At 52.7% G+C, this 25399-nt stretch overlaps 2 protein-coding genes and 1 long non-coding RNA gene across 53 annotated transcripts in view; 2 read left to right on the top strand and 1 right to left on the bottom strand.

Annotated features, from left to right (window-relative positions):
* Positions 1-13910, top strand: part of SCMH1 (Scm polycomb group protein homolog 1) — a 224161-nt gene extending 210251 nt beyond the window's left edge. For all 50 annotated transcript variants that reach the window (XR_015156868.1, XR_015156869.1, XR_015156848.1 and 47 more), the window contains 3 exons: positions 5916-6110; positions 11594-11724; positions 12749-13910. Coding sequence is in view for 42 of the 50 variants with exons in the window: in XM_086382096.1 (XP_086238222.1) it covers positions 5916-6110; positions 11594-11724; positions 12749-12874 (452 nt within the window). In the remaining 8 variants the exon portion in view is untranslated. The remainder of the gene's footprint in view (positions 1-5915; positions 6111-11593; positions 11725-12748) is intronic.
* LOC147375099 (uncharacterized) lies at positions 1408-21909 on the bottom strand. Its single transcript, XR_015156889.1, has 2 exons — positions 21780-21909; positions 1408-1793 (listed from the first exon to the last, which is right to left on the bottom strand). It is a non-coding gene; the product is annotated as an uncharacterized LOC147375099 (long non-coding RNA).
* On the top strand, positions 18449-23083 carry SLFNL1 (schlafen like 1). Of its 2 annotated transcripts, XM_086382213.1 has the most exons (4): positions 18449-19931; positions 21564-22034; positions 22157-22300; positions 22869-23083. In XM_086382213.1, exons 1-4 carry the CDS (start codon positions 19515-19517, stop codon positions 22998-23000), a joined length of 1164 nt encoding a protein of 387 aa, XP_086238339.1. In that variant the 5' UTR covers positions 18449-19514; the 3' UTR covers positions 23001-23083. The 2 variants fall into 2 exon arrangements, with proteins under 2 accessions (XP_086238339.1, XP_086238341.1); XM_086382215.1 differs by lacking the exon at positions 22157-22300 and having other exon boundaries at positions 18449-19984; positions 21593-22034.
* The last annotated feature ends 2316 nt before the right edge of the window (positions 23084-25399 follow it).

Genomic DNA, 25399 nt, shown 5'->3' with positions numbered 1-25399 from the left:
TGCATCTCTCTGATTCAACTACCAGATAAGGGGAAGCAGGCTTTAGCCACTCTTCCTTCTTGCCTCTCCAGCTAAGAAGAGACGAAGACGAGCGTTACCACCTTCCCCATCAGCTGCCTCTCTTTCCTTCTCTCCTTTTCAGACAGGTTCAGCCAGCTCTCTGCTTTCCTATGCTCTCTAACCTCTGTTTCTCATAGTGAGTGCTCCTCAGTTTGGCTACTCTCACCCTAGTTTGTTTGCCTCCCTGAAATGTTTTAACTCTGCCCAGACAAACCAGAGCTTTGCCCAACTTTCTAATGCTTCTGTGCTCCCTCACTTATCTCTTCTGCCTGCCTGACTACCTATCTTCTCTGCCTCACTTCTCTTTGCCCCACCCATTTATCATTTATCATTTATTAACATTTATCATTTATCATTTCTTAACACTTTTCTGATTAGTTATCCAAACCTCTGCTGAAGAGCTTGATCTGCATAAGGGCTTTCTTCTGCTTTGCCCTTTGAAGCTGGTATTTATTAACTTCCACCCTTCTGCCTGGCTGCCGTCTTCTACTAGTTCCACATCTGGAGGTACCACCTCTCTTATCCAGGAACTTACTAGCATCCTCTCTCCTCCCTACAGCCTTGTCTCCATACTACCCTACCCATTAGAAAGAAAGAAAAGACAGAAAGTGAAGTTGCTCAGTTGTGTCAACTCTTTGCGACCCCATGGACTGTAGCCTACCAAGCTCCTCCATCCATGGAATTTTCCAGGCAAGAGTACTGGAGTGGATTGCCATTTCCTTCTCCAGGGGATCTTTCCGACCCAGGGATCGAACCCAGGTCTCCTGCATTGCGGGCAGAAGACACTTTACCTTCTGAGCCACCAGGGAAGCCCCATTAGGGTCTTGGACTAACTGACAACTCATTTTCAATATAGCAAATAGTCACCAAATGTACATCCCATTAGGCTTCCTTACCTAAGTTGAGATTTAGTGTTTTCCTCCAATGTTTTATTTTGAAAAGTTTCAGGCTTACTGAAAAGTTATACAGTAATACAGTGAGTAGCAATGTACTCTTCACCTAGACTTACCACCTAATTTTTTGCAGTATTTATTTGTTTCTCTAAGTATATATGCATGTATTTCTGTCTATATATTTTTTATTTACTGAACCATTTGAGTGTTAACTGCAGGTGAGAGACTTGATCCTTAAACACTTTTTTATATGTATCTCCTAAGAACAAGAACACCATACTACTATCATTCTTGAGAAGTTTCTCATTAATAAAATCTACTAGTTGATATATATATAATATAGTCCATATACAGATTTCCCCAACTGTCCTAGTAACATCCTTTGTAACTTTTTTCCTTTATCCAAGATCCCATGAAGAGTGGTCCACTGCATTTACTTATCCTGTCTCTTTAGTTTTCTTTTGTCTAGAGCAGTTTTCCAGCCCTTTTGTCTACTTTTCATGATCTGACATTGGCATTTCGAAGAATTCAGGCCAGTTGTTCTGGTTCAGATAATCAAACATTTGACAAATACTTACGTGTCCTAGATCCTATACTGGACTATGGGGAGACAGACAATAGACTCAATCCCTGCTCTGAAAGAGTTCTCAGCTGAGAGAGGGAGATACAGGCAAACCTGTGTGTAGTGAGAGCATGGAACCAGAAGTTCTCTGGCCCAGCCAGGAATGATGAACAAGGAATCAGCTGAAGAAGAAGTCGAGGAAGGATTCTTCAGGGCAGCGATGTCAGATCAGAGTTCCTTCTTCAGAGTTACATACATGGCAGGATCAAAGAAGAGGCCTATGAAGATTGAGAGAGAGAGGGTTCTTTCTGGGTCTCCAATAACTGCTGATATTAAACAGGAGATCGTATTACCTTAACCGGTCCCCATGACTGTAATTGAATCCAGCTAGCATTCACCTCTGGGCTTGCTGGTTCCTCTCTGCTGAAGGAAGTGGTTCATTTGTCCTAGGACAATAAGTTCCTTGTGCCTGTCTTTCCAGTTACCATCCAGGTCGTCTAAGTTGTTTATAGAGTGGTTCTCCTGCCAGACCACTCCCCACCCGCTGCTGCCACACACACACACACATTCAGAGAATAAAAGCCAAGTAAGAACTGTGAAATTTCTTCGATGCCCTTTCATTCACATACAAGGTTTCCTCATAGAAGTGTCAGAGTTTTAGGATGACTCAAATGTTCATAAATAGTTGAAACTCAATTCAATTATTCAATTATTAGTAGCAATTCAATTATTTGGTCAGACAATCAGTCAACCCAGTATTTACTGACTGCACGATGCCAAGCTCTGATGTCGGCATAGAGGGCTCCATTGTAAACTAGGAGTCAAGGTCATTACACCCCACAGAGTTTACAGCCTGGTAGAGAATACGAACAAATAAGCAAAGGAATTAATTCATGGTGATGAGTGCTTTAATGGAACAGGTTCAGAGTTCAAAAGTTCAAACCAGGTGTGTCAGGGAAGACTTTTCAGAAGAAATGATATATAAGCTTGGACCTGAAGGAGTAGGATAATGAGGTAAAGATGCCACAGATCCAAAGAAATGGAGGAGGGGAATGATAAAGAATGTTCTTGTTGACTGAGATGTGAGACTGTGAGGGGCAAGAGGAAGCCTGACTTGTCTCAGAGGAATTGAATGTTCCTCTGAATGTGCTGCTGAAACACAGAGTAGAAAAGAAGGGTGTGAGTGGTGAGGCCGTAGTGGCAGCAAAGGCCTAGGCAGACAAGGCCTAATGACCAGCTTACGGACGTTACCTCGTTGAGCCGTGAGGACCCATCAGAGTATTTAAAGCCATGACTGTGATATGGAAGGAACATAATCCGACTTGTGTTTTTGAAAGCTCACTCAGGATACTTACTGTGTGCGAGAACAGGCTGGAGTGGAGCAAGAGGTAGGCAGGGAAACCAGTTGGAGGCTTCTGAACTCTGTGAAGCCTCCTAGATTTGGGGCTTGTCCTTTCCTTTGATACCAAAATCTAAATACAATTGGATGAACATCCCCATCCCACATAACCCAGGCTGGGATTATATTTTCCTCACAGCAGTTTGTACTTCTCACTCAGAATTTCTGCTTCTGAGTCAGACCTTAATCCATTATCCCCCACCACCCCCTCCCCAGCCCCCTGTCAGTTCCTGGAGCTAATGGTTTGACCCCACCATGTGACCCAGCGCCTCATCCTTCATTTCCCTGAGGAAGAACTAACACAAGGCTGTTACGTGTAATAGACTAATACTGAGGTTTGAGGGTGGAAAGAAGGATGATTACCACAAAGGAAAGGAAGCATTTTTGTTACAGTGTTTATCAGATGTTATAGCAAATATCTGACTGGCCTCTTTCACCCCAGGCCTCAGCCTGCTGCTGTTTTCAGGGGCCCACTCTCAGTTTGCGGGAACCCTCTGTTTGCTCTGTCCCTTCCATCCCATACCTCCTCCCTTCCAAGCCCTTAGTGGGGCCAACAGCAGATTGGTTCTTTTGAAAGGCAGATAGTAGAATGGGGGCCAGAGTTACAGTAAGGCAGATCTCAGCTCAAAAAGGAAGGCATTTGGTAATGAATCAAAAATGTCCAACAATAAAACTGATTGTAAAGTGGACTTGAGCAGTGTATCATCAGCGAGTCAGATGAGCACACTAATCTACTGGGCTAGATATGAATACTGAAGCATCTCTAGAGTCATCTGAGAACCTCTGCTTCTGAGATTCAAGGACTCAATGCTCAGAAGCATGTTTTCCCCTTCATGGGAATAAATTGATCTCTTTTTGCAAAGGTAAGATTATATGAAACTCTGGTCTAAAAAAGTCAAAACCAAAGTTGTTTTGATAGACGCTGGGATGAGGCCCAGACTCCACCCAGGAGCTGGGTGTACTGCAGGGCTCTGTGGAGCACAGCTGGAAAGCACTGCAGTCTTCTGCCCTGGCATTCCTCTACTGAAGGCAGCCTGGGCCTCATTTGATCAGCCTTAAGCAGACTAGAACCTCCCAGAGCCTTGGGCACTATGCTTCATTTTTCTTCATCTCATTAGGTTAAGATTTAATGACCCTGCCTAGTCCAGGTGCCACCAGTCCAGATTTCCAGACCCCTCAACTCAGAATCCAGATTTCAGTTAGCATTCTTAGCATTGCCAAGACTAGAGACACTTAACTGATTTTGCATCAGCATCTGGTGAGCCCCTGGCATTGTCATCATAATTATTCTTCACATCTGTTAGCTCATGTGAAGTCAGTGGTACTAACCCAGTCTTAGCTGAGTAAAAGGAGTACTAGAAAGGTGAGGTTACCACCATGCCGATAAATACAGAAAGTAGAGTTCATCTTTTTCTTGAGCTACTACAGAGAACTTCGGTGTACCACTGTAACTCTGAATGAAGAATAAAATGCAACTCCCTACTGTTGTAACAGCCATCCCATTCTGTTTTCTCAGTTAATGTTCTAAGCATAACAGAGGGTGAGTTTTCCCCATTTTACAGATGAAGAGACTAGTACTCAGAAAAGACAAACGAGTTACCTTGACTCATATACATAGTGAAAGTCAGGAGCTGAGAGATGGAACCCAGGAATCCTATTTCTTATATTGGACTCCTGTGTGTGTCTCAAAGTGGGACATTGCTATAAGCATCTTTCCTGAAAAACAGGAATCTGAAACCTCACCTGCAGAAATGGGGTAGGATATGGTTTAGGTATTCTGGAAGCTCAGAGACTTCTCTCTTCAGGACCATTTCGAGGAAAGGGCTTCATCAGTTAAATTTCCAAATTTCATATGGATGAATAGCTGTCTCAGGCCAGATTTGACTGTTATCCCATAGTTTACCAAGCAATTTTAAGTGAGAATTAGAAAGTAGTCCTGAAATCCTAAACCATCTCGCTGAAGAGGTCTTAGTCTGTGCCCCGGCAATTTCTTTGAATTAAGTGTTCATCAGAGGCCCGAAATGAATTTCAAGCATTATCTTAATACTCAGTGTTTAAGCAAAGCCACCAAGGACAGTGTGATGTGGTCCAGCACCCAAGACATCTCCCATAAACAGAGAATGCGGTGGCCAGTTCTGACTTGATATGAGCAGAAGCCAACTACAGGAGGGAGTCTGTTTCTGGTTTTGTAGTCCAGTGATTAGGGGCTGCTGCCTGGGGTTGGGCCATGACCAGGGTGTAGAAATGTCAGGGTGAGGACCCCTTTACAAAGGTTTTCATAGCCATTCTCTTTTGACGTTCACAAGCCCTTTGGAAGAAAGGGGGCTCCCATGTTATAGATGAGGAGACTAAGGTTCTGAGGAAAGCACTTTGCCTGCTAAGTAGCAGAGTCAAATTCTGACCCAAATTCTGGGCTCTGTGCCCATGTTCTCACTACAGTACAACCACAGCTTCCTTGGACTATTTCCATAAAACGAGGCAAATGTGAAAGAAGGGAGGGAGCATAAGAGCAGGTCCTTTGCAGACAAGCCTTGAGCCAGGCATCAGGAAGCATTTCTGAGATGTCCTGCTGTCTGAGAGGGTCCACTTCTAAAGTGCCCTCATGTAAGCAAATGTATCTCTTCTTCAGCACTTTATCCCCTACTCTAGCATCTTGTGTGTTAGGACAGACTCTTCTCAGAAGAGCTTTCTTCTTTGCTTTTTTTTTTAAGGTTCTATCAGAAAGAGCCTAACACATCCAGACCAGAAGAAAACTCAGAGACCATCTAGTCCAAAGGGAAGAGTCTCTAAGGAGATCCAAGTCCAGAGGGTGGTGCTGGGCTTGACTAAGGCCACCTAGTGAGAGCCAGAGCCAGGGCTGGTGCACAGGCCTCCTGCGGCCCAGCCCAGAGCTCTCTGTTTTGCTGCCTCTTACTCCACCCAAATAGGCTCTTGGGAGCCAGCGCCCTTGCAGTTCTTCCAGACTAGTCCCTGTTCTAACTCTGGTTTTACTGTTTTCCAGGTGAGACCTTTGCCCTGGGAAATAGTCTGGCCCGGTCTTTGGAGCCACACTCAGACTCAATGGACTCTACCTTGAATCCCACCAATCTTGTCAGCACTTCCCAAAATCTTCGAAATCCAGGGTACCGGCCTCTGCTTCCATCCTGTGGTCTCCCGCTGAGCACTGCCTCAGCTGTGCGCAGGCTCTGCTCCAGGGGTAAGCTTTTCAGAGTTCTGGCTCTCCTGCCCTCTCTCATTCTTTTCTTCTTTCCTTCCTGAACTTTGGGAAGCCAGAAAGGACTTAACTGTGTTGCACTGCCCCACCCTTCCCCACCTAGAGAGATCAGACTGGGGCCTGGCCCCATTAAGCCTGACTAGGCACCTGGAGAGCAGCTGAAGCTCTGGGATTAGCTTGAGAACAGCAGGGACCAAACACCAATGACTCAGAGCCAAAGGGACAGGGAAGGAGTCCTTCATTCATTCATGAGCCATTTATGTGAACACCATCTGTGTTTGTCAGGGGGACACAAAAATCAATCATTTCTTGTCCATAAGGAGTTCAAAGTCTTGTAGGAGAGACAAACACTTAAATAGATAATAGTAAAATAACATCCAGAGTGTGGCTGCAGAGATGAGTTGTATGAAAACTGAAAGAAGGAACACCTCACTCAAGCTTGTTATCCAGGGTAAGCTTCCTTGAGAAAGTGTCTGAGGTTTTAAAGTTGACTGTGTGAATGTATCAGGGGTTGTGGTAGGTGGGGGAGAGCTCTCCGGGGGAGAGCGTGCAGCATGGACAAGGGCAGAGGGATGAGAACTAACACAGATTGTACCAGCGAGTATATGTAGTTTGGTATTACTGAAAAACAAAGGGTAATTCTGGGGCTTCAAAGAGAAAATCCTGGAAGGGTCAGTGGTTGTACCATAGAGGACCTTAAATGCCATGTTAAAGAGTTTGGGGTTGGCCGCCGCCTCCGCCACACCTAGTGGAGGAGCCGGGGAAGGCGGCTCGGTGGTGGGGGCTGGGGCGGAGAGCGCCGGGGGTGGGGACGGAAGGGCGGAGGGCCGAAGGCAGGACGCTGCCGGGGCACGGGCTGCTGCGGGGAAAGGGACGACGAGGCGTCCGCCGCGGCTCGCTCTGTCCTCCCGCACGCGATTGGGGCGCGAGGGCCATGGGCGCGCTCCCCTGAGGCGGAGGTCACGGGCGGGAGGGGAGGAGGCCCGACCGAGGTAGCTGCGGAGGCCGTGGGCTGGTGACTGGGCGCGAGGCCGGCGGCGCCGGCCCCACCACCGCCACCGCCGCCGTCGCCACCACCACCACCAAAAGAAAAAAAAAAAAAAGAGTTTGGGGTTGATCTTGTAACTAATGAGAAGCTCTGGAGACTTTTACTAGAGGCAAGACCTAAATAGGTTTGTGTTTGAAATAGGTCACTGACTACTGTGTTGAGGATGGATTTGAGGAAGGACAAGACTAGAGAGACCACTTAGGAGGTTACTAGAATGGGCCACACCCAAAATGATAAAGGCCTAGATTAGGGCAGTGGTAGGTTTGTAGAAGAGAGAATAGATGTGAAAACTCTTCATGAGGTAAATATAGTCAGATTTAAGGGTTGGGAGGAAGGAGTGGGAATGTTGCCCAGGTTTCTAGAAGGGGTGATTGACTGGATGGTGCCATTCTCTGAGAGAGGGAACCAACCATAGAAGAGAAGGGGAGGGAGCCCATGGGTCTGTCTAGGTGATGCCCAGCAGGCAGTGGCTATGCAGGTCTGATCCTCAGGGAAGAGGACTGAGCTGAAGTTACATATTTAGGAGTTAGCAGATAGAAGTTGAAGCTATAGAGTAAAATGACACCCACCTCCCAGAATTTTGTGTAGAATAAAAAGAACAGTTGACCAAAGAAAGAGTTCTAGGGACCAACAAAGTTCAGGAGGAGGGAGCAGGGAGAGGGTCCTACAGGGGCCAGAGGAGCACTCAGATGTGAGGCAGGCAGAAGAATTTGATATTGTGGTGGCCGGGGTACAGAGACGAAGAGTATAACCCAAAAAGGTTCAGTAAAATAAGGACTGAGAAATACCTACTGGAAATGGTGATTAGAAGGTAATTGCTCATCTTAGTAAGTAAGAGCAGCTTCAGTGGTGCTGGAGGCTAGTGAGGGAGGTTTGCTGTGGGTAGGCATATCAAGGGGAGTTTGATGAGGAAAAGAAGGAGGTGACGAAGGTCTTCCAGAGTGGGTGCATGCTGGGCATGTTTGTCAGCAGACAGCCTGAGCCTTCCACGAAGAAGAAATTAAGAATATAGGAAAGAGGAGAAATGAAGGCCTTGGAGGTGTTGGGAAGGATTAAGGGTCAGTCTTATGACAGAAGAAGGCAAACCTTTCTCTCTGAGACTGGAAGAAGACTGTGGCCATGAGTGAATAGAGAGAGGGCTGAGCAGGGAGGGGCTCAGGAGTGCTGGGAGATGGGATGACCCATCAAGAATACAGGAGAAATAGGTCAAGGAACAGGGGATGGTTTGCAGAAACATCAAAGGTCTTGCAATGTTTGGAGCTTGGAGACCAGTTTGCAAGGCCTTCGGTTTTCTTCTGTGGTTCTTAGAAACCTAGATGTGGGTGAGAAAAGACAGTTTGAGAGTTAAGATTTTACATTGAGCTAACAGGACAAGAGCGGGTGGGGAGCATGTAATCAGTGGAGCTGGAGGAGGTGTGCTTTAGATCATCAGCACTGCCTCCAGACAGCGGGGATAGAAGCAGGGCTGAGAGACGCCTGAAGGATGGGGAGACTGTAAGTCTGATGTGCTAAAGGTCTTTGTGATATAATGGTCATAGTGGACATACGTCCCAAGAGAGTTGGAAAGGTGGGCGGTTGGAGTCAGAGAGGTGGGTGTTTAAAATTATGAAGTGGATTTGTTCCAAGTGATCCAAGAACTAGACAGTGATGTTGGTAGTGGGTATTTGAAGTAGAATAGCAATGAAATCACTGAAAGCAAGGCAGTTGGATGGATTTCCTCAGAGGATTATGGCAGCAATTAGGTGGAACCGGAAGTTAGTGAGTTAAATCCCCAAAAGTCTTCACTTAACAAAGAGCAGAAACCCAGAGATTTGAAAATGTATGTGATCAGGAAAAGCAGGTGCTCAGTACATGTTTGGCCTCTGAAGAACACTAGCTTCCGTTGGAGGATGGTCTAAAAGCAGCAATGGGGAGACAGGAGAAAGCCATCTCCACACCCACTGTGGCCTCCCCCAGCCCAAGGACAGATTAGATGTGGAAGAATAAGAAGAATCCATTAGCAAGGCCTGCAGGAGCAGAGGGCATTCTAAGGAAGGCTGAGACAGAGAAGCCCAGGATACTGCTTCCCAACCCCAAGCCCAACAAGGCCCCAGATGGAGCCATGTAAGGAGCTCTGAGGTAGAGTCCCTGCCTTGAGACTTAAGTCACCTCAGCCTCAGGACAGACCTAGTCTGGTGGGGGAGACAGAAAAATATACATGGAACTATTACATATGATCATTCATTCATTTAGCAGACATATTTGATCGTGGTCTCTGGCAGAGCAGGCACTCTTGTGTGCTGTGAAAGGAAAACTCTCTCCTCCTGTGTGTCTCCCTACGCTCAGCACTCTGTTCAGCACTGCTTCACTTCCCCCGCCAGAAGTACAGGTCTCCACACACCAAGCAAGTCCACCATTCCAGCTGGGCGTCCCGCAGTTTAACCCTGTTATGACACTAACTCCCTGGAGGAAGTGTCAGAGCCCACAGGATGAGGGTTCAGTCCCACAAGACTGACCACCCCCCAACTTCAGATGCCAATTCAAAGTCCAGGTTGTTACCTGTGTCTCTGACTGGCTTCCATGATTCCTTCCAGCCCACAGTCTCCTGAAGCCCTGTCCTTGGGGTTTTTATGGAGGCTTCATTATGTCAGCAAGATTTGTTAAGTCATTGATCATTGGTGATTGAACTGAATCTCTAGCCCCTCTCCCTTCCTTAAAGATTGGAGAGGGCAGGACTGAAAGGTCCAAAACTTCTAGTCACCTGATTGGTTCCCCTGACAAACAGCCCCATCCTTAGGACTTTCCAGAAGTACCTCATTAGCATATTCAGATGTGACTGACAGGGACTTGTTATGAATAGCAAACAACACTCTGACCTCTTAACATGCTCCAGAAGGTACCCCACCCTCTGGCCCTTTCTGCCTCATCACCTGGATGAGGCCTGGAATAGCAAATGACACTGACCTCTTAGGAGATTCCCAGGACTTTAAGTGCTGTGCCAGAAAAGAGAATGAACACAGATATGTATGTTTCTTATTAATAATCACAGTATCAGAAGGATTAACAGAGAACAGAAGACAGGTGATAAACATAAATGCGTGAGACTGTTTTTAGGTTGTGATTGTTTTAGGCTGGTGGGGGTGAACTAGAGTAATCAGATAAAGAGTGATGTGTGGGGAATAGAGTACTTTTATTTGGATGTCAAGGAAGGCCTCTCAGAGGAATCAGCATTTGAGATGAAACCCAAATATTGAGAAGGCATCAGGCATGCAAAGATGTGAGGAAAAGAACATTTTAGACAGCGGAAATTGTGTGTCTGGATCAAAGCATAAAAGCATAGCTTATTCAGGAGGCAGAAAGCCAGCGTGTCTGGAGCTTGGTGAGTAAAGGGTGGGGGGAAGGGAGAGATGAAGCAGAAAGGGCCAGATGATGGGGTACCTTCTAGACCATGGTAAAGGGTTCAGTCTTATTTCAGGTATGCATTTTGAAGCTGTTGTATTGATTGACATGATCCAATTACTTTTTAAAAGTTGTTTTGACTGCTTTATGGAGAAGAGATTATTAGAGTGATGTGATGGGGAAAAGTGTATAAAGATTGAGCTGTAACCAAGAGATACGTGAAATGCTTTTATGAGACCAATTTTTTCAGGATGAGGCCTGGAAAAGTTTCATAAAGGAGCTGATCCTTGAAGCCAGCTCTTGTTTAGTTAAGTTAGAGTCTGCCAGAAGGAAAGGAGAAACTGAAGGGCAAGAAGGGGGCACATTCCAGGCAGAGGGGATGACGCCTGCCAGAGAGTCATGCAGGTGATGACCGTACAGAGAGCTCAGATCCCACTGGGGAAATGGCCAAGACTGAAATAAAAGCTCTAAGCAGAGCACTAAATTAACATTGAGATTCCTGGCAGCCAAGGCAAAGCTGTATTCTGCCTCCAAGTATTTGGCTATAATGAAGTCAACTATTCTCCAGGCCTTGGAAGAGACACAGGTTATTATTATCTGCCATTTTTTTTTCTCCCTGGGCCCCAAGGTCTTAGCTCTAATCTTACCCAGCTCCTGAGGTATCTCTAGAAATGGTCCCCAGAGCCAAGGCAAAAGCAGCCTCACCTACCAGCCCCTCCCTCTACCCCAACACAGATAATACTCTCACCTCATCACTACCCTTGACTCAGGTCCAGGCTCAGTCACAACCTCAGTGTAAAATTCCTTCTGACCATTTCCAGAATCAGACCTACACTTAAGATTTGAGTGAAGAAGCATCTCAGGTCCTCATTCCCTTTGTGGAGAAACCCGGCTCGCCCTCAGTCACCTCTGATTCCTCTGCTCTGGCACTGCTCTAAGCCCAGTGGTCACACAGGGCCCCTGGGACAGGCTGTGAAGAGTGCAGGCGAGTTACAGCCCAGTCCCCGCCCGTTACGGCAGGTGTCCTTCTGTCCTGCAGGGTCGGACCGCCGGGATGCCTCTCGACTGAGTGGCCGGGACCCCTCCTCGTGGACGGTTGAGGATGTGATGCAGTTTGTCCGGGAAGCTGATCCCCAGTTTGGACCCCATGCTGACCTCTTTCGCAAACACGTAGGTGTCCCTGCCTGACCTCTCCTATATCTACCAGGTGTCTTGCTTAGACTCTTAAAAGGCACAAGCTACATATTTGTTCCAAGTCCCTTGAAACTGAGCACAGATGATACCATACAAACTTAGTGACAGAGTCTTGGCCCCAAATGGCCTTCACTGGGCACTGCACACTCCTTTAGTGTTGGACCTGACTCAGCCACACTCCTGCTGGGTCCCAGGACAGGACTCTCCTCTTCTAGGAGCACTGCTCTCCTCTCTACCTGCCGTGGTCTAAGGCCAAGGCCAGGTTAGAGAGTCCCTTGTTGTGTGGCTCCCAGTTCTCCAACCTCATCAGAACCCCATTCTCTACTTTATCTGCTGTGAGCCCCAGCATCTTGTCAAGTGACCATTTGGCCCTGTGGCCAGGGACTGCCAAGGACCCCCCTGCAATGACCAAACTCCTGATTTGGGGCTCAAACCTGGTTCCCAGTAGCCCCTGCTGCTTGGTGCTGTTCTGCACCCTGGGTACTCAGAAGAGCTCCGCTGCTTTCACGGGTCATCTACTTCTTCATGCCAGGTGGGCTGGAGAGTGCTTAGATCAGTCCTGTGGGTCTCACAGCTGCTCACTGAGTGCTTGCTTTGTGTGTGGCTCATGAGGAGGGCTCCTGCTGCCCAGGAAGGAAGGTGACTTTCCAAATAGCCCTTGAGGGTCAATACAGAAATAGTCTGTGATGAGTGACAAGGACACTGACTGGGGAGGCTTCCTGGGAAGAGTTGGGATTGAGCTTGATCTCAGAGGTTTGGGACGGCTGCCCAAGAAAAAGGAGATTCCTACAAATATGCATGAAGAGCTTAACCTGGGGGGTTCAGTGGTGACGCTGGAGAGGGGTGGTTAGAGACAGAAGGTGGATGGAACACGTAGGCTTCAGTGTCACAGCAGGTTCACAGGGCTCCATGTGGCTGGTACCTCCCCGGATGGTCTTTGGTGAGAACCTGGGTGGACAGACCACCCAGGCCTCTGATGGCACCCCCCTCCTCCCTCCAGGAGATCGATGGCAAGGCCCTGCTCCTGCTGCGAAGTGACACGATGATGAAGTACATGGGTCTGAAGCTGGGGCCTGCCCTCAAGCTCTGCTACCACATTGACCGGCTGAAGCAGGGCAAGTTCTGAGCAGGGCAGTGAAGCCTGGACAGCCGAGGCTCCAGCAGAGGGGGCTCTTCTCCCAGAAAGGAGGGCCATCGGGCACCTCCGCGGGGTCCAAGGCCACCTCAGGACTCCAGGAGGCTGTGTGGAGCCACCACTGCCCCCTCCTGCCATGAGATGTCCTTCCATGAAGGACCGAGGAGCGGGGTGTGCGGCCCAGGCACTGCTCTTCCCCTCAGCCCCATCTTGGCTCTGAGGTCCCGTGTATTTATTTCACAAGCCTGGGTGGCCTCCCTCCAGGAGTTTAGACTGAACACCTTCCAGGTGATGGAGGAAGGAGCTGACCTGATGAGGTCTCGAAAGATGAAGCTCTGAAGCGACACTCACGCCCAGTTCCCTCACCAGCTGCTGGGCCTGGTGGTGTGGCTCCCATAGCTCCTGCCTTCTCCTCACGAGATCCACAGATCCCAAACTCATGGTGCAAACCTCTACCTTTTTTAAAAAAAGATCTTTTCTTATTAATTTATTGTTTCTGGCACTTGGGCAAGCCCTCCAGTCATACCCCTCTTGCTCCAGACACTGGTTTCAGGAGGAGGGCGACCACACTGCCCTGGCCCCACACAGGCCCTCTCCAGAGAGCTGTGGCCCCTTCTCAGAGGACATTACCCAGGCACTTTCTCCTTGGGATGGACAGACCTACCAAGCCTTGACCACATCATTCAGCACAGGGAGGAGAGGGTCCCTGTCATCTCCCATCTCTCCCTCCGCTGGGCCCTCTGCAGCCCCAGCCTCATCTGTGGGAACAGGCGTTCCTGCCCTGCACTGCCCCGCCACAGCTCCTTGCCCTGGCCAGAATTGCTGCCAAAGAAGGTTGGGCCCAATGTTTTAAGCCAAGAAGGCCCTAAGATGGATGGGAGAGGATGGTCTCTAGGCTGGAGTCTGGTTGCACCCACTCCACTGTCCGCAGGCTTCTTTTGTAAGCAAGTCAGCAGTTCAGCTGCCCCTGCTGCCATCTGGACTTATTTTATGTCAATTTGTTTATAAATAAAAAACAATATAGATACCAGTGTCTTTGCAATCAGTCAGCAGACAAATCAGTATGCCTCCAAAGGGCAGGTCATTCCCCTTGCCTTTGTCTTAGCTCCTCGTTTTTATTTATGAGGAAACTTGGACAGGATGCTCCCTGAGTTCTTGTGACTCCAGCAGTCCCTAAAGAACAGGCTGTCTGCCAGAGGCCCGCTGAGGCCCAGCCTTGCGTAGCCCCTGGGGAGCCAGTGTGCAGTCCATGCTCTGCCCTCAAAGGGCTTTGCCCTGGTGCAGCAGACAGCAGCGAGCACGGCAGCCCTAGGAAGCCCGAGCAGAAGGGACAGCGTTAGGGCCAGCAGCTGCAGCAACCCTCCGTGGCAGGGTGAGGAGATGCAGGGCGCCCCTCGTGCCACCCAGGGGCCAGGAAGTCCAGTCCAGCCCCTGCCTGTGTATGAAGGGGCCGCAGCACAGCGAGACCTGGTTAGAGTGACACACCACTGCACCCCACACGCTGCTCTGTGCGAATCAGATGCCCCCAGGTGACCTTCACAGCAGACCCACTATAGATGAGGAAACTGAAGCTCTGATCATGCAGGCAGAAACTGCCAGAGGAGGCCTTTAAAGCCAAGTAATTTGACTCCAAGGCCGAGGTCCCAGCCAGTGCAGCTATTTATTGTGATGCTTTGGGTGGGTCCTTTCCCATCTTTGGGCCCGATTGGCTCTAGGGGGTTAGATGAGGAGACCTCTGAGGATCCTGCCTGCCCTCACCAGTGACTGGTTGGTCGCAACATGGTCTTTTCCACTTGGCCACTCTGAGAGTATAACCTTGGGCCCCCTGCAGCAGTCGGGGTCAGGGCTGCTGAACCAGAATAAGCCCATTTTCCACAGATTCCTGGACCTGTGTCCAGTGGGCTTTGCGGTTCATTCAGGGTATTCCCAAAGAGGGCCTTCCTGGGCCCTGATGATGAACTTCTAAATATGAGAGTAATACCAACATACACAGGCAGGCCAAACATGCTGCCAGTCTTGGCTTGTGGAGCAAAGTGGTTCCCACCTCACCCTGCCCCTTGTCAGGTCATCAGGGAACACTATTTAAGGACTTCTTATGCTAAGTTGTTTATATACATTAGCTCTCTTAAACCTCGCTACATCTCAGAGATAGCCACCATGTTCCCCATGTTAAAGATGAGGAAACTGAAGCTTAGAGAGGTGAAGTTAGCTGCCCCAAATTCCATAGCTAATGAGGGGTGTGAGACATCATACTGCCTGCAACACCCAACAGGTGGCTTTTGTCTTAGATCCCGCTCACCATGCGGACTACACAGGCTCCTGTCAGACCGGAAATGCTGCCAGCAGGGCAGTAAGCAGCAGGCCTTTTCAGTGGGGTAGTCATTACAGAGCCCACAGTCACCCAGGACTATCCTCTGTTACCCAGGTTGCAGCTCAGGTTTAAGGGGATAAGACATACCAGGGAGAAGTGGGGTTCACCTTGGATTAGAAGTATCACACCCCAGGGCAGCCAGTAACTCCCCACTGCCAGCAGCAGAGCTTCCAGGTCTGGGCAGGACGTGCCAACTGAGCCCTGCCCTTAGGAAGCCCCACAGGAAGGGATGCGTTCAGTCCATGCACTGCACTCCTAGACCAGGTGACTGACAATCGGGGGCAGGTCTACTGTAAGCACTGTTTCTTGGAAATGGTTGACACTCCATTTTTATCTGGTTTCCAAGGGAACAGAACCAGAAAGGTAACCAAATGTCAAATTCTACAGAAGAGAGGATTTGTTACCCTTTTACTCATGCTGCCCTAGCCCCTGGGCAGGATTGAATTGAATTGAATGTCGTTTATGAGAAACAAAAAGCAAAAAACCCAGCCTAAACTTTTGAAACTATTTCACAAAGCCAAGCTTTCTAATAGTGACCCAGAGTCATCCAAAGAAGCTGACGGGGTCTCTGGCAGATGAGGCCACACCGTTGACCCCGACAGGGCAGCCACCCACGGAGGGGGAAGGCACGTGGGAAAGCAGGACTGAGCACAGAGGCCTCCCGAGAGCAGCTTCCCGTGCCCACCCTCATCGCCATGACAAGGAGAGACGCTGACTCTGGTGCTAAGGAGCATGAGGAGAGAAAAACCCAGGCCCTTTAGGAGAGAAAGTCCAGGCTCCACTTAGGGCTGAATCCTTTGAGAACCTCTATGCCCTGTCCCCCCTCCCCTGTGACCACTCTCCACCTGCCAGCCACATCATGGCCTGTGTCCCTGGGCTCTGCACTGTCTCTCTTGTCCCGGCCATTAGTCCTGAGCGGAAGTGTCCACACCACTCCTCTTTGGTGTTTTGTGGAACAACCTGAGGCCCTTCTCTGGCCTGTGGCACTGGTGGGCCCAGTAGACACACTGTCTCTGCCCTCATGCCCAATGCCATGACCCCTCCTCAGAAGAAGCACAGGTGACTTGCTGCTCATCTTTACAACCAAGGCTGAAAGCATGGAAATCATTCTGCTTGAGGGACTCCAGACACTCTCTCCTCCCCTTGTCGTCCCTCTGCTTTTTGCAGTCTCCTTTAACTTAAGGGCCCAAGTCCCCCCATCTCATCAGGGAAGCTCCACAGCTGGAAACCTGCAGGCCAAGTGAGAGAATTATGTATTTGTGCTTGGCCTGCAACAACCAAAGCCACTGAGGATGGTTCCAGGGGCCAGCGGCCAGTAGGTCCCAGGGTATAGGCACCGGGCCCGAGATACCTTTGGGCTGTGGGCCGACCCTGTCAGAGGGTGGGCAGGAATCCCCCAGCCGCTGGTATGCAAGGGAGGAGTCAAGGCAGACTGGAGTGTTCCTGGGGCCAAAGGCTGAAGGCTGCCTCTATCTACACCCCGCCCTCCCCTGAGTCCCAGAGTGTGCTCTCCTGGCATCCTGTGCTCTCCTGGCATCCTGTCCTCTCCAGCATAAGGCTGAGCTCAGTCCCCGCCCACACCCCTCCCCTAGGAATCTAGGGGTTCCTAGGCAGCTTGCTAGACACCCATGCTTTCTGTGGTGTCAGGGATCCCAGCCACGGGCGCCACCCAGTGGACACTCTCCAGATAACGTGAGAAGAGCCCTATCTATAGCCTCCCTCTGCCCCTCATCTTTGGGCCCACCTCACATTCTTTAAATTCAAGAAGTCTTTTACCTCCAGTGCCAAGGAGGGTTGTCAGTAAGGTCACAGACATCCAGTAAGACGACTGAAGGGAGCTGCTTGTTCCACAACACTGAACTCACGTCCGCCACCACCTAGGTCCTACAAAAGCCTGGGGTGCTGTAAATAACCCAGTTACACTGCAGTGCATTTCAGTATTTAAAATATCATTTTGAAAATGTATTTAGTGCTTACAATGAAAGACAGTTTTTATCCCCCCAGCCAAAAAAAGATGGAACTGATGTTCAACTCACAGAAGGTTAACAGAACCCAGGGAAATATGTAATACAATCATTGAAAGAGATTTCCAGTAAGAATGGGGAAAGATTTGGCACTCAAATCCGTTTGGGAAATTTCATGCCAAACAGCTGGTTGATAGTGAGGACCCTGGTACATGTCTCTGGTACATGTCTCATCTGTCAGGGCACCTCTCCTGGCCCGCTGTCGGTCTCTGCCTAACTCAACATGGCTTAACAGCCTAAATCAGCCACAGCCCCCCTTGTACACTTTCTGTGAGAACAGCTCATGATGGCAGAGTCTAGAAAGGCCTGAAGAGGAGGACCCCGGAGAGCTTAGAGCTGTTACCCCGTAACTCTTGGCATGGATGCAGAGACCAGGCAGCACTGGCTGCAGAGTCCCTCCCCAGAGCCTCACAGTACCACCTCTCAGGGCCTGGGGCCTCTTCCTTGCCCCCACACCACAGTCGCTCAGGTTCCCCACCCAAGCTTCTGCCTCAGTCCCTCAGGGAAACAAAAATTCATTAGCATCTTCAGAACAGGCTGCTCAGAAGAGGAGGTCAACCTTTGCACCTGCCCTTGGACACCACCCTCCGCCCCGCGCCCCATTGGAGCTTGCAGAGGCAGTGGGAAAGTGCTGCCTACATCTGCGTAGTGAAAAGCACCATCACAGCCCCCACCCACCCAAGAACAGGCGTCTGCATTAATAAAGACCGTGTACCACCTGAATCTTGGTACCTGTCGAATAGCAGGTGACAACCCTGACCTTCAAAAGAGATGGCAACGCTTGACCTATTTCTCAGGGCTCTTCAGGACAGGAACCATCTCTGCAGCGCTGGAACCAACTGCATTCTGATCCCCACTCAGGGAGCCTGGGATTGGTGACTGAGGTGGGAGGTGAGGCCCAGTGTGGGCACACGGGCCTGGAGAGGCCTGGCAGGGGGAGGAAGTGTGTCTTCAGCCCCTGGATTCTAGGAGCTGTCCGGAAGGAGCCCTGCACCAAGCTGCAGGGGACGTCTGTCTACATGGGGGTGGGGCGTCAGGGAGAAGTGTTCCTGACCCTCTTCACAGCCTACCTGCTGGAGGCATTGTCGACTCTCCTGAGCTCACAGAGGTGGCTGCACAGGCCCCGCCCACTTCCCACGGCCCTGGCTCCCCCTCCTGAGCCAAGCCCCTACCTGCCCTGGGGAGCTGCTGGCCAGGGGTCAGGGGTCTGTGGGAGCTGAGGGCTGGCACCTCCCATGCTCCCCCAGGAACCATCAGGACATGAGGGTCATAGGCCTTCCTCTTCCCCCTATTCCCATTTGCCTTGAACATCCCCACTCCAGCAGTGGTGGCCCCCAGACCCTGACTGCCTTAAGGATCCAATCTGAAAAGATGCAGGCCAGCCATACCTGCCACAGAGACTGGAGGCTGGGTGTGTGTGGGTGAGTGGAGGGGCTGGTGTGTGCACAGCTCAGGAGCAAGGTCCCTGGCCTAGTGAGAGGTGGTGGGGGACGTACCCAAGGGCCCAGCTCTGACCCTTCCTCGCTTCTGCTCCCTGGACCCAAACCAGAGGATTTGGTCTAGACAAACCTCAAATTACATGTATATATGCAAACGCTGTTGTCCTGTGAGGGGCCACAGCTTCCATCAGTGTACCCAAAGCATAAGAACCTCTCTCTAAACCCTCTGACCCAGCCTGACCCCTTCAGAGCCTCTGCTGGGCTCACACCAGCTTCAGAGCAGGCAAGAAGCCCAAGGGGTCCGTGACTAATCCTCAGAGCCCTGGGTTAACGCCCCAGCTTGGGGCTTCCTGAGGGAAGACAGGCCCGCTGGGGCCAATGACAGGATATGGGGGCCCTTCAGAGACCTGAGTTCTGCCTCTACCCCTCTTGGGTTGTATCGCCTCAGTCTTCCCTTCTGTGGAAATGGACCGGCAGGCGCACATGCTCTGTTCGCTGGCTCAGCTCTGACTCCCCTCCTCCCTGTCCTAGGCCTTGGGTGGGTGGCAGGGCCCTTCCTGCTGGCCCTCTGCCCACCCTCTCTCTCTCTGGCCCTCCTCAGCCCCTGTCAATCTGTGAACCTCCCCAGAGCCTCGGCCTCCCCGAGTCCCCTGGGAGGCCCTGGGCCAGGCTGAGAGCCCAGGGCCCTGGGAGGAGCAGCCCGCGGTGAGGAATCCTAGAAGCCCCTCCAGGGGAGGCCCCTCCAGAGACTCACAGGAAGAGACCACCAAAACACAGGCACACCCCCGACCCCCGCCATGGAGCCCCCAGGCAGGCAGCCCCTGCGGGAGCTCCCCCCAGAAGAGCCCCCACCTGAGGACTCAGGTGCCAAGGCAGCTCCCAGCAGGCACATTCTCTACGTGGGCCACCTGAACCCCCAGTTCTCGGTGCCAGTCCTCAGCTGCCTGCTGAGAGACGCCCTGGAACGGCTCGAACTGCCAGTGGCTCGAGAGCACATCGAGGTCGTCCGGCGGCCACGCCAGGCCTACGCGCTGGTGCAGGTGGCCACCCCCGAAGACACCCTGGCCTCCCTGCCCCGGCGCCTGCACAGGGCCTGGGGGCAGCACCAGATCATCAAGGAACTGGTGGCCCGCGGGAAGGAGCCAGTGCTGGGTGAGGGCCGGGAGCTTTCAAACCGCCGAGAGGTAAGCCAGGCTTCCCCCAGCAGGGGGCCCGCCAGCCCCAGAGCCTCCCTCGGGAGAGGCCTGGGTATGGATGGCCTTGCTTGGTGGGCGTGAGGGGTGTCTTCAAGGAACTGGGGACAAATTGGTAAATTTGGGGCTGCTACTCAAATAACCAAGGTCCCAGAGGGACACTGACCCTTGGAGCTTGCCTCCAGCCTGGAAGCAGGTGAAAGCCTGAGTATCAGACCCTCCCTGCGCCTATCTACAGCCAGCAGGTGGGTCCAGCCAGGCCAGGCCCAAGCATATACAGGGGTCCTGACCTTCTCCTTGGCCAAGCTCATCCACTCAGTTGACAGACACCTGCTCCGGGGGGCAGCGCAGCAGAGAGCAGGGCTTGACCTCACTGATCTCTGAGGACAGATTCCCCAGGGAATGAAACCCAGGCTGGGGCTTAGGCAATGGGACCGACTCAGTGGAAGGACATCCCTAGCAGAGGGATGGGGTGCATACCAGGGGCCCAGCTGTGGCGGCATTTGCAGGGTGGTTGGTGGCTGCCCAGGGTGGGGACTGACAAAATCAAGCCGGCGGGCAGGGCTGTGAGACCACAGCAGTGCCAGAAAAAGTGGGCTTTTGTGGGGGAGGAGGGAACAGTCAACTCACTTTTGAGGTGGTAGGCTGGTGGTCTTGAATTGTCCTTCTTGAATTGAATTTTAAATTCTTGAACTGAATTTCCTTCTGGATGAAGGCTCCATGACATTTAAACTGCTGCAGAGCTAAATGGGCTTACATTTCAAGACCTGTGGCCTGATGGCATGTTTATATGACATTGAGGCTTCTCTTGAGTCTCTGCTAAGCTTGTCTTCTCTGGGAGCTGCTGGTAGGGCTGGGAGTGGCTCTCATCACCACACCCCAGCCTGCACTGAGCTCCCAGCCCTGGAAGCCGCTTTTGAAGGCTGGAAGGCAGCAGGGAACCAGGGAAGGGTTTATCAGGACAGAGTGACTGTGGGACTTATATCTGGGGTCAGCAAGAGAATGGATAGGACGAGGAGAGCCTCGAGGTAGGGAGTCGGTCGGTGAGACCCAGACCAGGGCAGCGGCCCTGAGCAGGCTGCTCCCGGAACCCTCACACCCAGCAGAAACCACGAAAGGGACTCAGGAAGGCCCAGGCAGGGGTGGGAGAGACTCAGGCCCGATCAGCCAGGTTTTCAGGGAGACTAGGAAGTGGGTGGGATCTTTGGGAGGCCCTCTCAATTCAGAGACCTGCAGCTGGGTCACAGGGGACCTCAGGGCGCTGAGGCATCTTCCAGAATGATCCAACCCTGTGTCTCCAAGGCCGACGCAAAACCCAAGAGGGCAGAGAGCGGCTGCAGGTGTCCCAGCTCCAAATGGAAAGGAGAGCTCCTCCCCACAAGCCTCCCATGGTTCACCTGGGAAGAGGGCGGAGGCACTGGCTGCTACAAACCCTCGACCCACAGGGTTTCCCACATGGACCCCAGCACGGTGGGCAGAATTAGGCCCCTCCGCCCGGGAGAGGCATCAGGATGCCCTGTGTGGGCTGGGCCCCGAGGGCGGGGTGAGGAGGGAGGTGGGAGTTCTGGCCGCCTGTCCCTCCGGGTTGGCTCCTAACTCTTAGCAGGAGCATACACCCTGCACTTGCCCCCACCTCTACTCCAGCAGGAAGAGGACAATGGCCCCAGCCCCCCGCGAGCCAGGCCGGCCCAACCCCTTCCTACCCGGGCACTGGGCCCGCAAGGAGTCTCCCCCAGCTGGCCCAGCGGCACGCGCTCAGACAGCGCCATCACGGACCAGGGCATTCTGGGCCAGGAGCGCCTCTTCCAAGGCGCCTTCCTGGGCAACGAGACGCGCAACCTGGAGTTCAAGCGCGGCGGCGGCGAGTACCTGAGCCAGGCCTTCAAGCACCACCTGCGGCGCTACGTGTGCGCGTTCCTCAACAGCGAGGGCGGCAGCCTGCTGGTGGGCGTGGAGGACAGCGGCCTGGTGCAGGGTGTGCGCTGCAGCCACCGCGACGAGGACCGCGTGCGCCTGCTGGTGGACTCCGTCCTGCAGGGCTTCAAGCCCCAGGTCTTCCCCGACGCCTACAGGCTCACCTTTATCCCCGTGGTCAGCACCTCCACCACCGACACCCTCCTCAAGGTGAGCCCTGCCCCCAGGCTGCCCGGCAGCCAACGAGGCAGGGCCGACGCCGGGGCGGGGCTGGGGGCGTCGCACGCTGTCCGCGGTTCGGCGCCCACAGAGCTGCCGTTGCCCTTCCCAAGGTGATCCGCCTGAGCGTGCAGGCTCCCAAGGCCCAGGCCGAGCCGCAGCTCTTTGAGACCGACCAGGGGGAGGTGTTCCTGCGGCGGGACGGGAGCATCCAGGGCCCGCTGTCCGTCAGCGCCATCCAGGAGTGGTGCAGGCAGGTGGGTGGCCCAGGCCGGCTGTGTGGGGAGGGGGCCCCTCAGCCATTCACCAGGCAGGCCTGGGGTCGTCGGGTTTCCCACCGGTGCTCCCACGGGGAGCGATAAGCCCGCTGCATCCCAGATTCCTCTGCAGTGTAACTGGAGGAGCAGGGAGAACAGTGTCAAAGCTTTAAGACAAACCCAAGAACTGTGTACTGCACTTGGGGGAGGTCCTTAAGCTCTGAGTGAGTGCTGGACCCAGCCCCAGAGAAAAGCTTTCTCAAGAGGGGAACATCAGGTGACACAAAAACGGAAGAGGGCGAGGGCTGACAGAAGGACAGGGCGAGAGGCTGCGGAGGGCGAGTCACCCAGGGTCTGGGAGGCTGGCAGGACTTTGCCCAAGACCCCAGGGCTGCTTGGTCCGGGGACCTGGCTTCTCCACCGACCAGGCCCAGGATGGCGCCCAGTGGCCTGGAGCAGGCACCCCCCGCCACCTCCAGGCTCTCTGGGCCTCGCCTCCCTCCCATCAGTTCAGCCCCGGGTCTAAGCCCTCATCAGCTCAGACCTGGCTTCTCCCATGTCCCCTCAGAAGTGGATGGCCGAGCTGAGCAAGCTGGAGGAGAGGCTGCAGGCGCTGACAGCCGAAAAGGAACAGCTCCAGCAGCAACTGCAGCAGCAGCAGCAGCACAGGCCCGTCTCCTGCACCTGCTGCATCTTGTGAGGGCCTAGTGCCCCCCCTGGAACATGCGGGGCTTTCCTGCTTGACCCCAGGTTCCCCCCAATAAAACCAGTCTGGGCTGCTCAGAGGTGGACAGGAACACTGCACTTCCTGGCTCCTACGACACCGTGCATAGAGGCTGGTCCCCACGTAGTGTCAGTCCTGAGCAGACCCTGGGCTGTGTAGCTAAGAAACTGCTCTTAGCATGAGCCCTCCCCCCAAATCCCACCCCAAGGGGCCTTACTTTCAGAAAGAACTGGGCCAGTGCGCTCCTGGGCAGAGCTGGCAGGGACTGTCCTTCTCCCTGAAGGGCTCCTGTAGCTCAGGCTGGGGTCCCTGAACTCTCAACAGCTAAGCAGGGCCAGAAAAGGATTCGTCTTGGGAAAGCCCCTCTGCAGATGGCACATGGCTAACTGCAGTTACAGAGCTGACAGACCACCCTGCAGCCCCTCCCCTGGCTTGCTGGGATTTGGGACTAAAAGCTCTTTAATAAATTACATGCACCCAGGCCAGAATGGTTCTTTCTAGAACATTTGTCTGATTGGATGCAACTTGGTCTTGAGTCCCATGTCCAACCCACCTCTGTCCAAAAGACTGAGCCAGCCCTGGGCTCCTCCCCCACAGAGAGCTGTGAGGGAAGGAGCCTGGATGGTTGGGGTCCAGACACTCAGCTTGAAGACCGGGTGCTGTGTTTAGTTGCTCAGTCGTGTCTGACTCTGTGACCCCCATGGACTGTAGGGCTCCTGCCAGGCTCCTCTGTCCGTGGGGATTCTCCAGGCAAGAATACTGGGGTGGGTTGCCATGCCCTCCTCCAGGGGATCTTCCCAGCTCAGGGATAAAACCCAGGTCTCCTGCATTGCAGGCAGATTCTTTACCAGCTGAGCTGCCAGGGAAACCCTGAAGACCAGATACCTTAAGGCAAATCTAAAGGACGACAGACAGGGCAGCTGGGGCCCTGATTCTCTCCAGCACGTGCACAGGAAAGAGACGTCTGACTTCTACTCCATGCACCCTCCAGCCACCAGAGAGGATTCCTGCTCTGGCTGTTTCCCCTGCATCTCTACCAGCAGAGCCGGGGACTCTGCAAAGCCAATGTCTGATCATGCCATGCTTAGGTTCAACGTCTTCCATCTCATCAAGAGCAAAGCACCACGGCCGTCAGGGTTGCTCCACGAAGGCAGACCCTGCCCAGATCACCAGGGATGAAGAGGAGGACAGGGAGTGGAGACAGGGAGTGGGCCCAGCTCCCTCCCCAAGAAGTTCTGGGCACTGGGCGGCCCATGCCAGGCTTGAAGGCAACCCTCCTGTGCCGTCTCCACTACAGCCCTCGGCCCTGGTACCATCCTGTCTGCACAGCCGGGGTGAAAGGCTAGTGGGGCTTGGCAGGCCCCGGAAAGTCATTCTGGGGGTCCTGTTTCTAGGTTGTGTAAGCAGCCAGCACTTAACTGGCCGGTGGAGGCCCACTCAAAGCAGCGGGGGCACAGCTGACCCCGCGAGGTTTTGCAAACTGCCCACCAACTGTGTCCTCACTGTTGGGAGGGAGCTGCTGTCACCAAGAGGCATCAGAGCCTTCAGTTTGGGGACCAGCTTTTATAAAAATGACTGCAGACAGTCGGGAGGAGAGGTTGGAATTCACCCAGTCAGCCACATTGAGTTCCCAAACCAGTATGGAGTCCTCCGTAAGTGAAGAGGCCGTGAGACTCGCAGACTGACAGAGGCAGCTGGGTTGGCCTGGGTCAGAGGGCAGTGCTCCCACACAGGCTTCTAGGCCTCCGCCCTGATGGTGGCCTTGGACTAGTGGGTGGAAGACAAGAGGGAGCCTGCTTCCTTCCTCGGTCTCCCTGATGGAGGAACCGGGCCAAATGGTGGGAAACATTTTTCTCCCAAGCCCCAGCTTCTCAAACGTCAACCAGCCTGAGCCCTGGGCCTTGGCCTCACACACTGCAGAGGAGCCAGCTCACAATCAAGTGTGCTCGGCAGCCAGAGGGCGGGTGGGTGGGTGGTCCCAGCGTCACCATCCTGCTGTGAGGAGCACGGATTCAGGGTCTCGAATTTCACTTTGGAGGAGAATCCAAAGGACGATGACCCACACTCAGAAGGCCAGGGTGGATGAGGCAGGCAGGCTGCTTCTGGTCTACACCCAGCAGAGGGACTGGCCTCCTTCATAAATACTTGAATCTCTATATGCTAAGAACCTAAATTTGAAACCTTCTGGGGAAATTCTGGTTCCTATTAGGCTCCTCTCTTAGTTTCTAAACAAAACTATCAGATCCCCCACCTCAGGCTGCTCCCTGGGGGGACAGCCTGGCACCGAGAGAGTTCAGGGGTCACACGCGAGCCGGCATCATGCTCCAACGGCTCCCATCTGGCCGTGACATGAAGAGAATGACAGACAAGGTGTG

The sequence above is a fragment of the Bos grunniens genome, chromosome 3, assembly GCF_055505025.1.
Source record: "Bos grunniens cultivar Pamir isolate PY7600 chromosome 3, Bosgru_T2T1.0, whole genome shotgun sequence".
NCBI classification, from domain to species: domain Eukaryota; kingdom Metazoa; phylum Chordata; class Mammalia; order Artiodactyla; family Bovidae; genus Bos; species Bos grunniens.
The sequence above is the reverse complement of the archived record's forward strand: the minus strand, read 5'-3'. Positions and strand labels throughout refer to the sequence as shown.

Coding starts and splice junctions, on each gene's coding strand:
- SLFNL1 (XM_086382213.1), top strand. CDS start 19,515: ATGGAGCCCCCAGGCAGGCAGCCCCTGCGGGAGCTCCCCCCAGAAGAG. Junction 19,932..21,563: donor CTTCCCCCAGCAGGGGGCCC/GCCAGCCCCAGA, acceptor CAGCAGGAAGAG/GACAATGGCCCCAGCCCCCC. Junction 22,301..22,868: donor TCCAGGAGTGGTGCAGGCAG/GTGGGTGGCCCA, acceptor ATGTCCCCTCAG/AAGTGGATGGCCGAGCTGAG.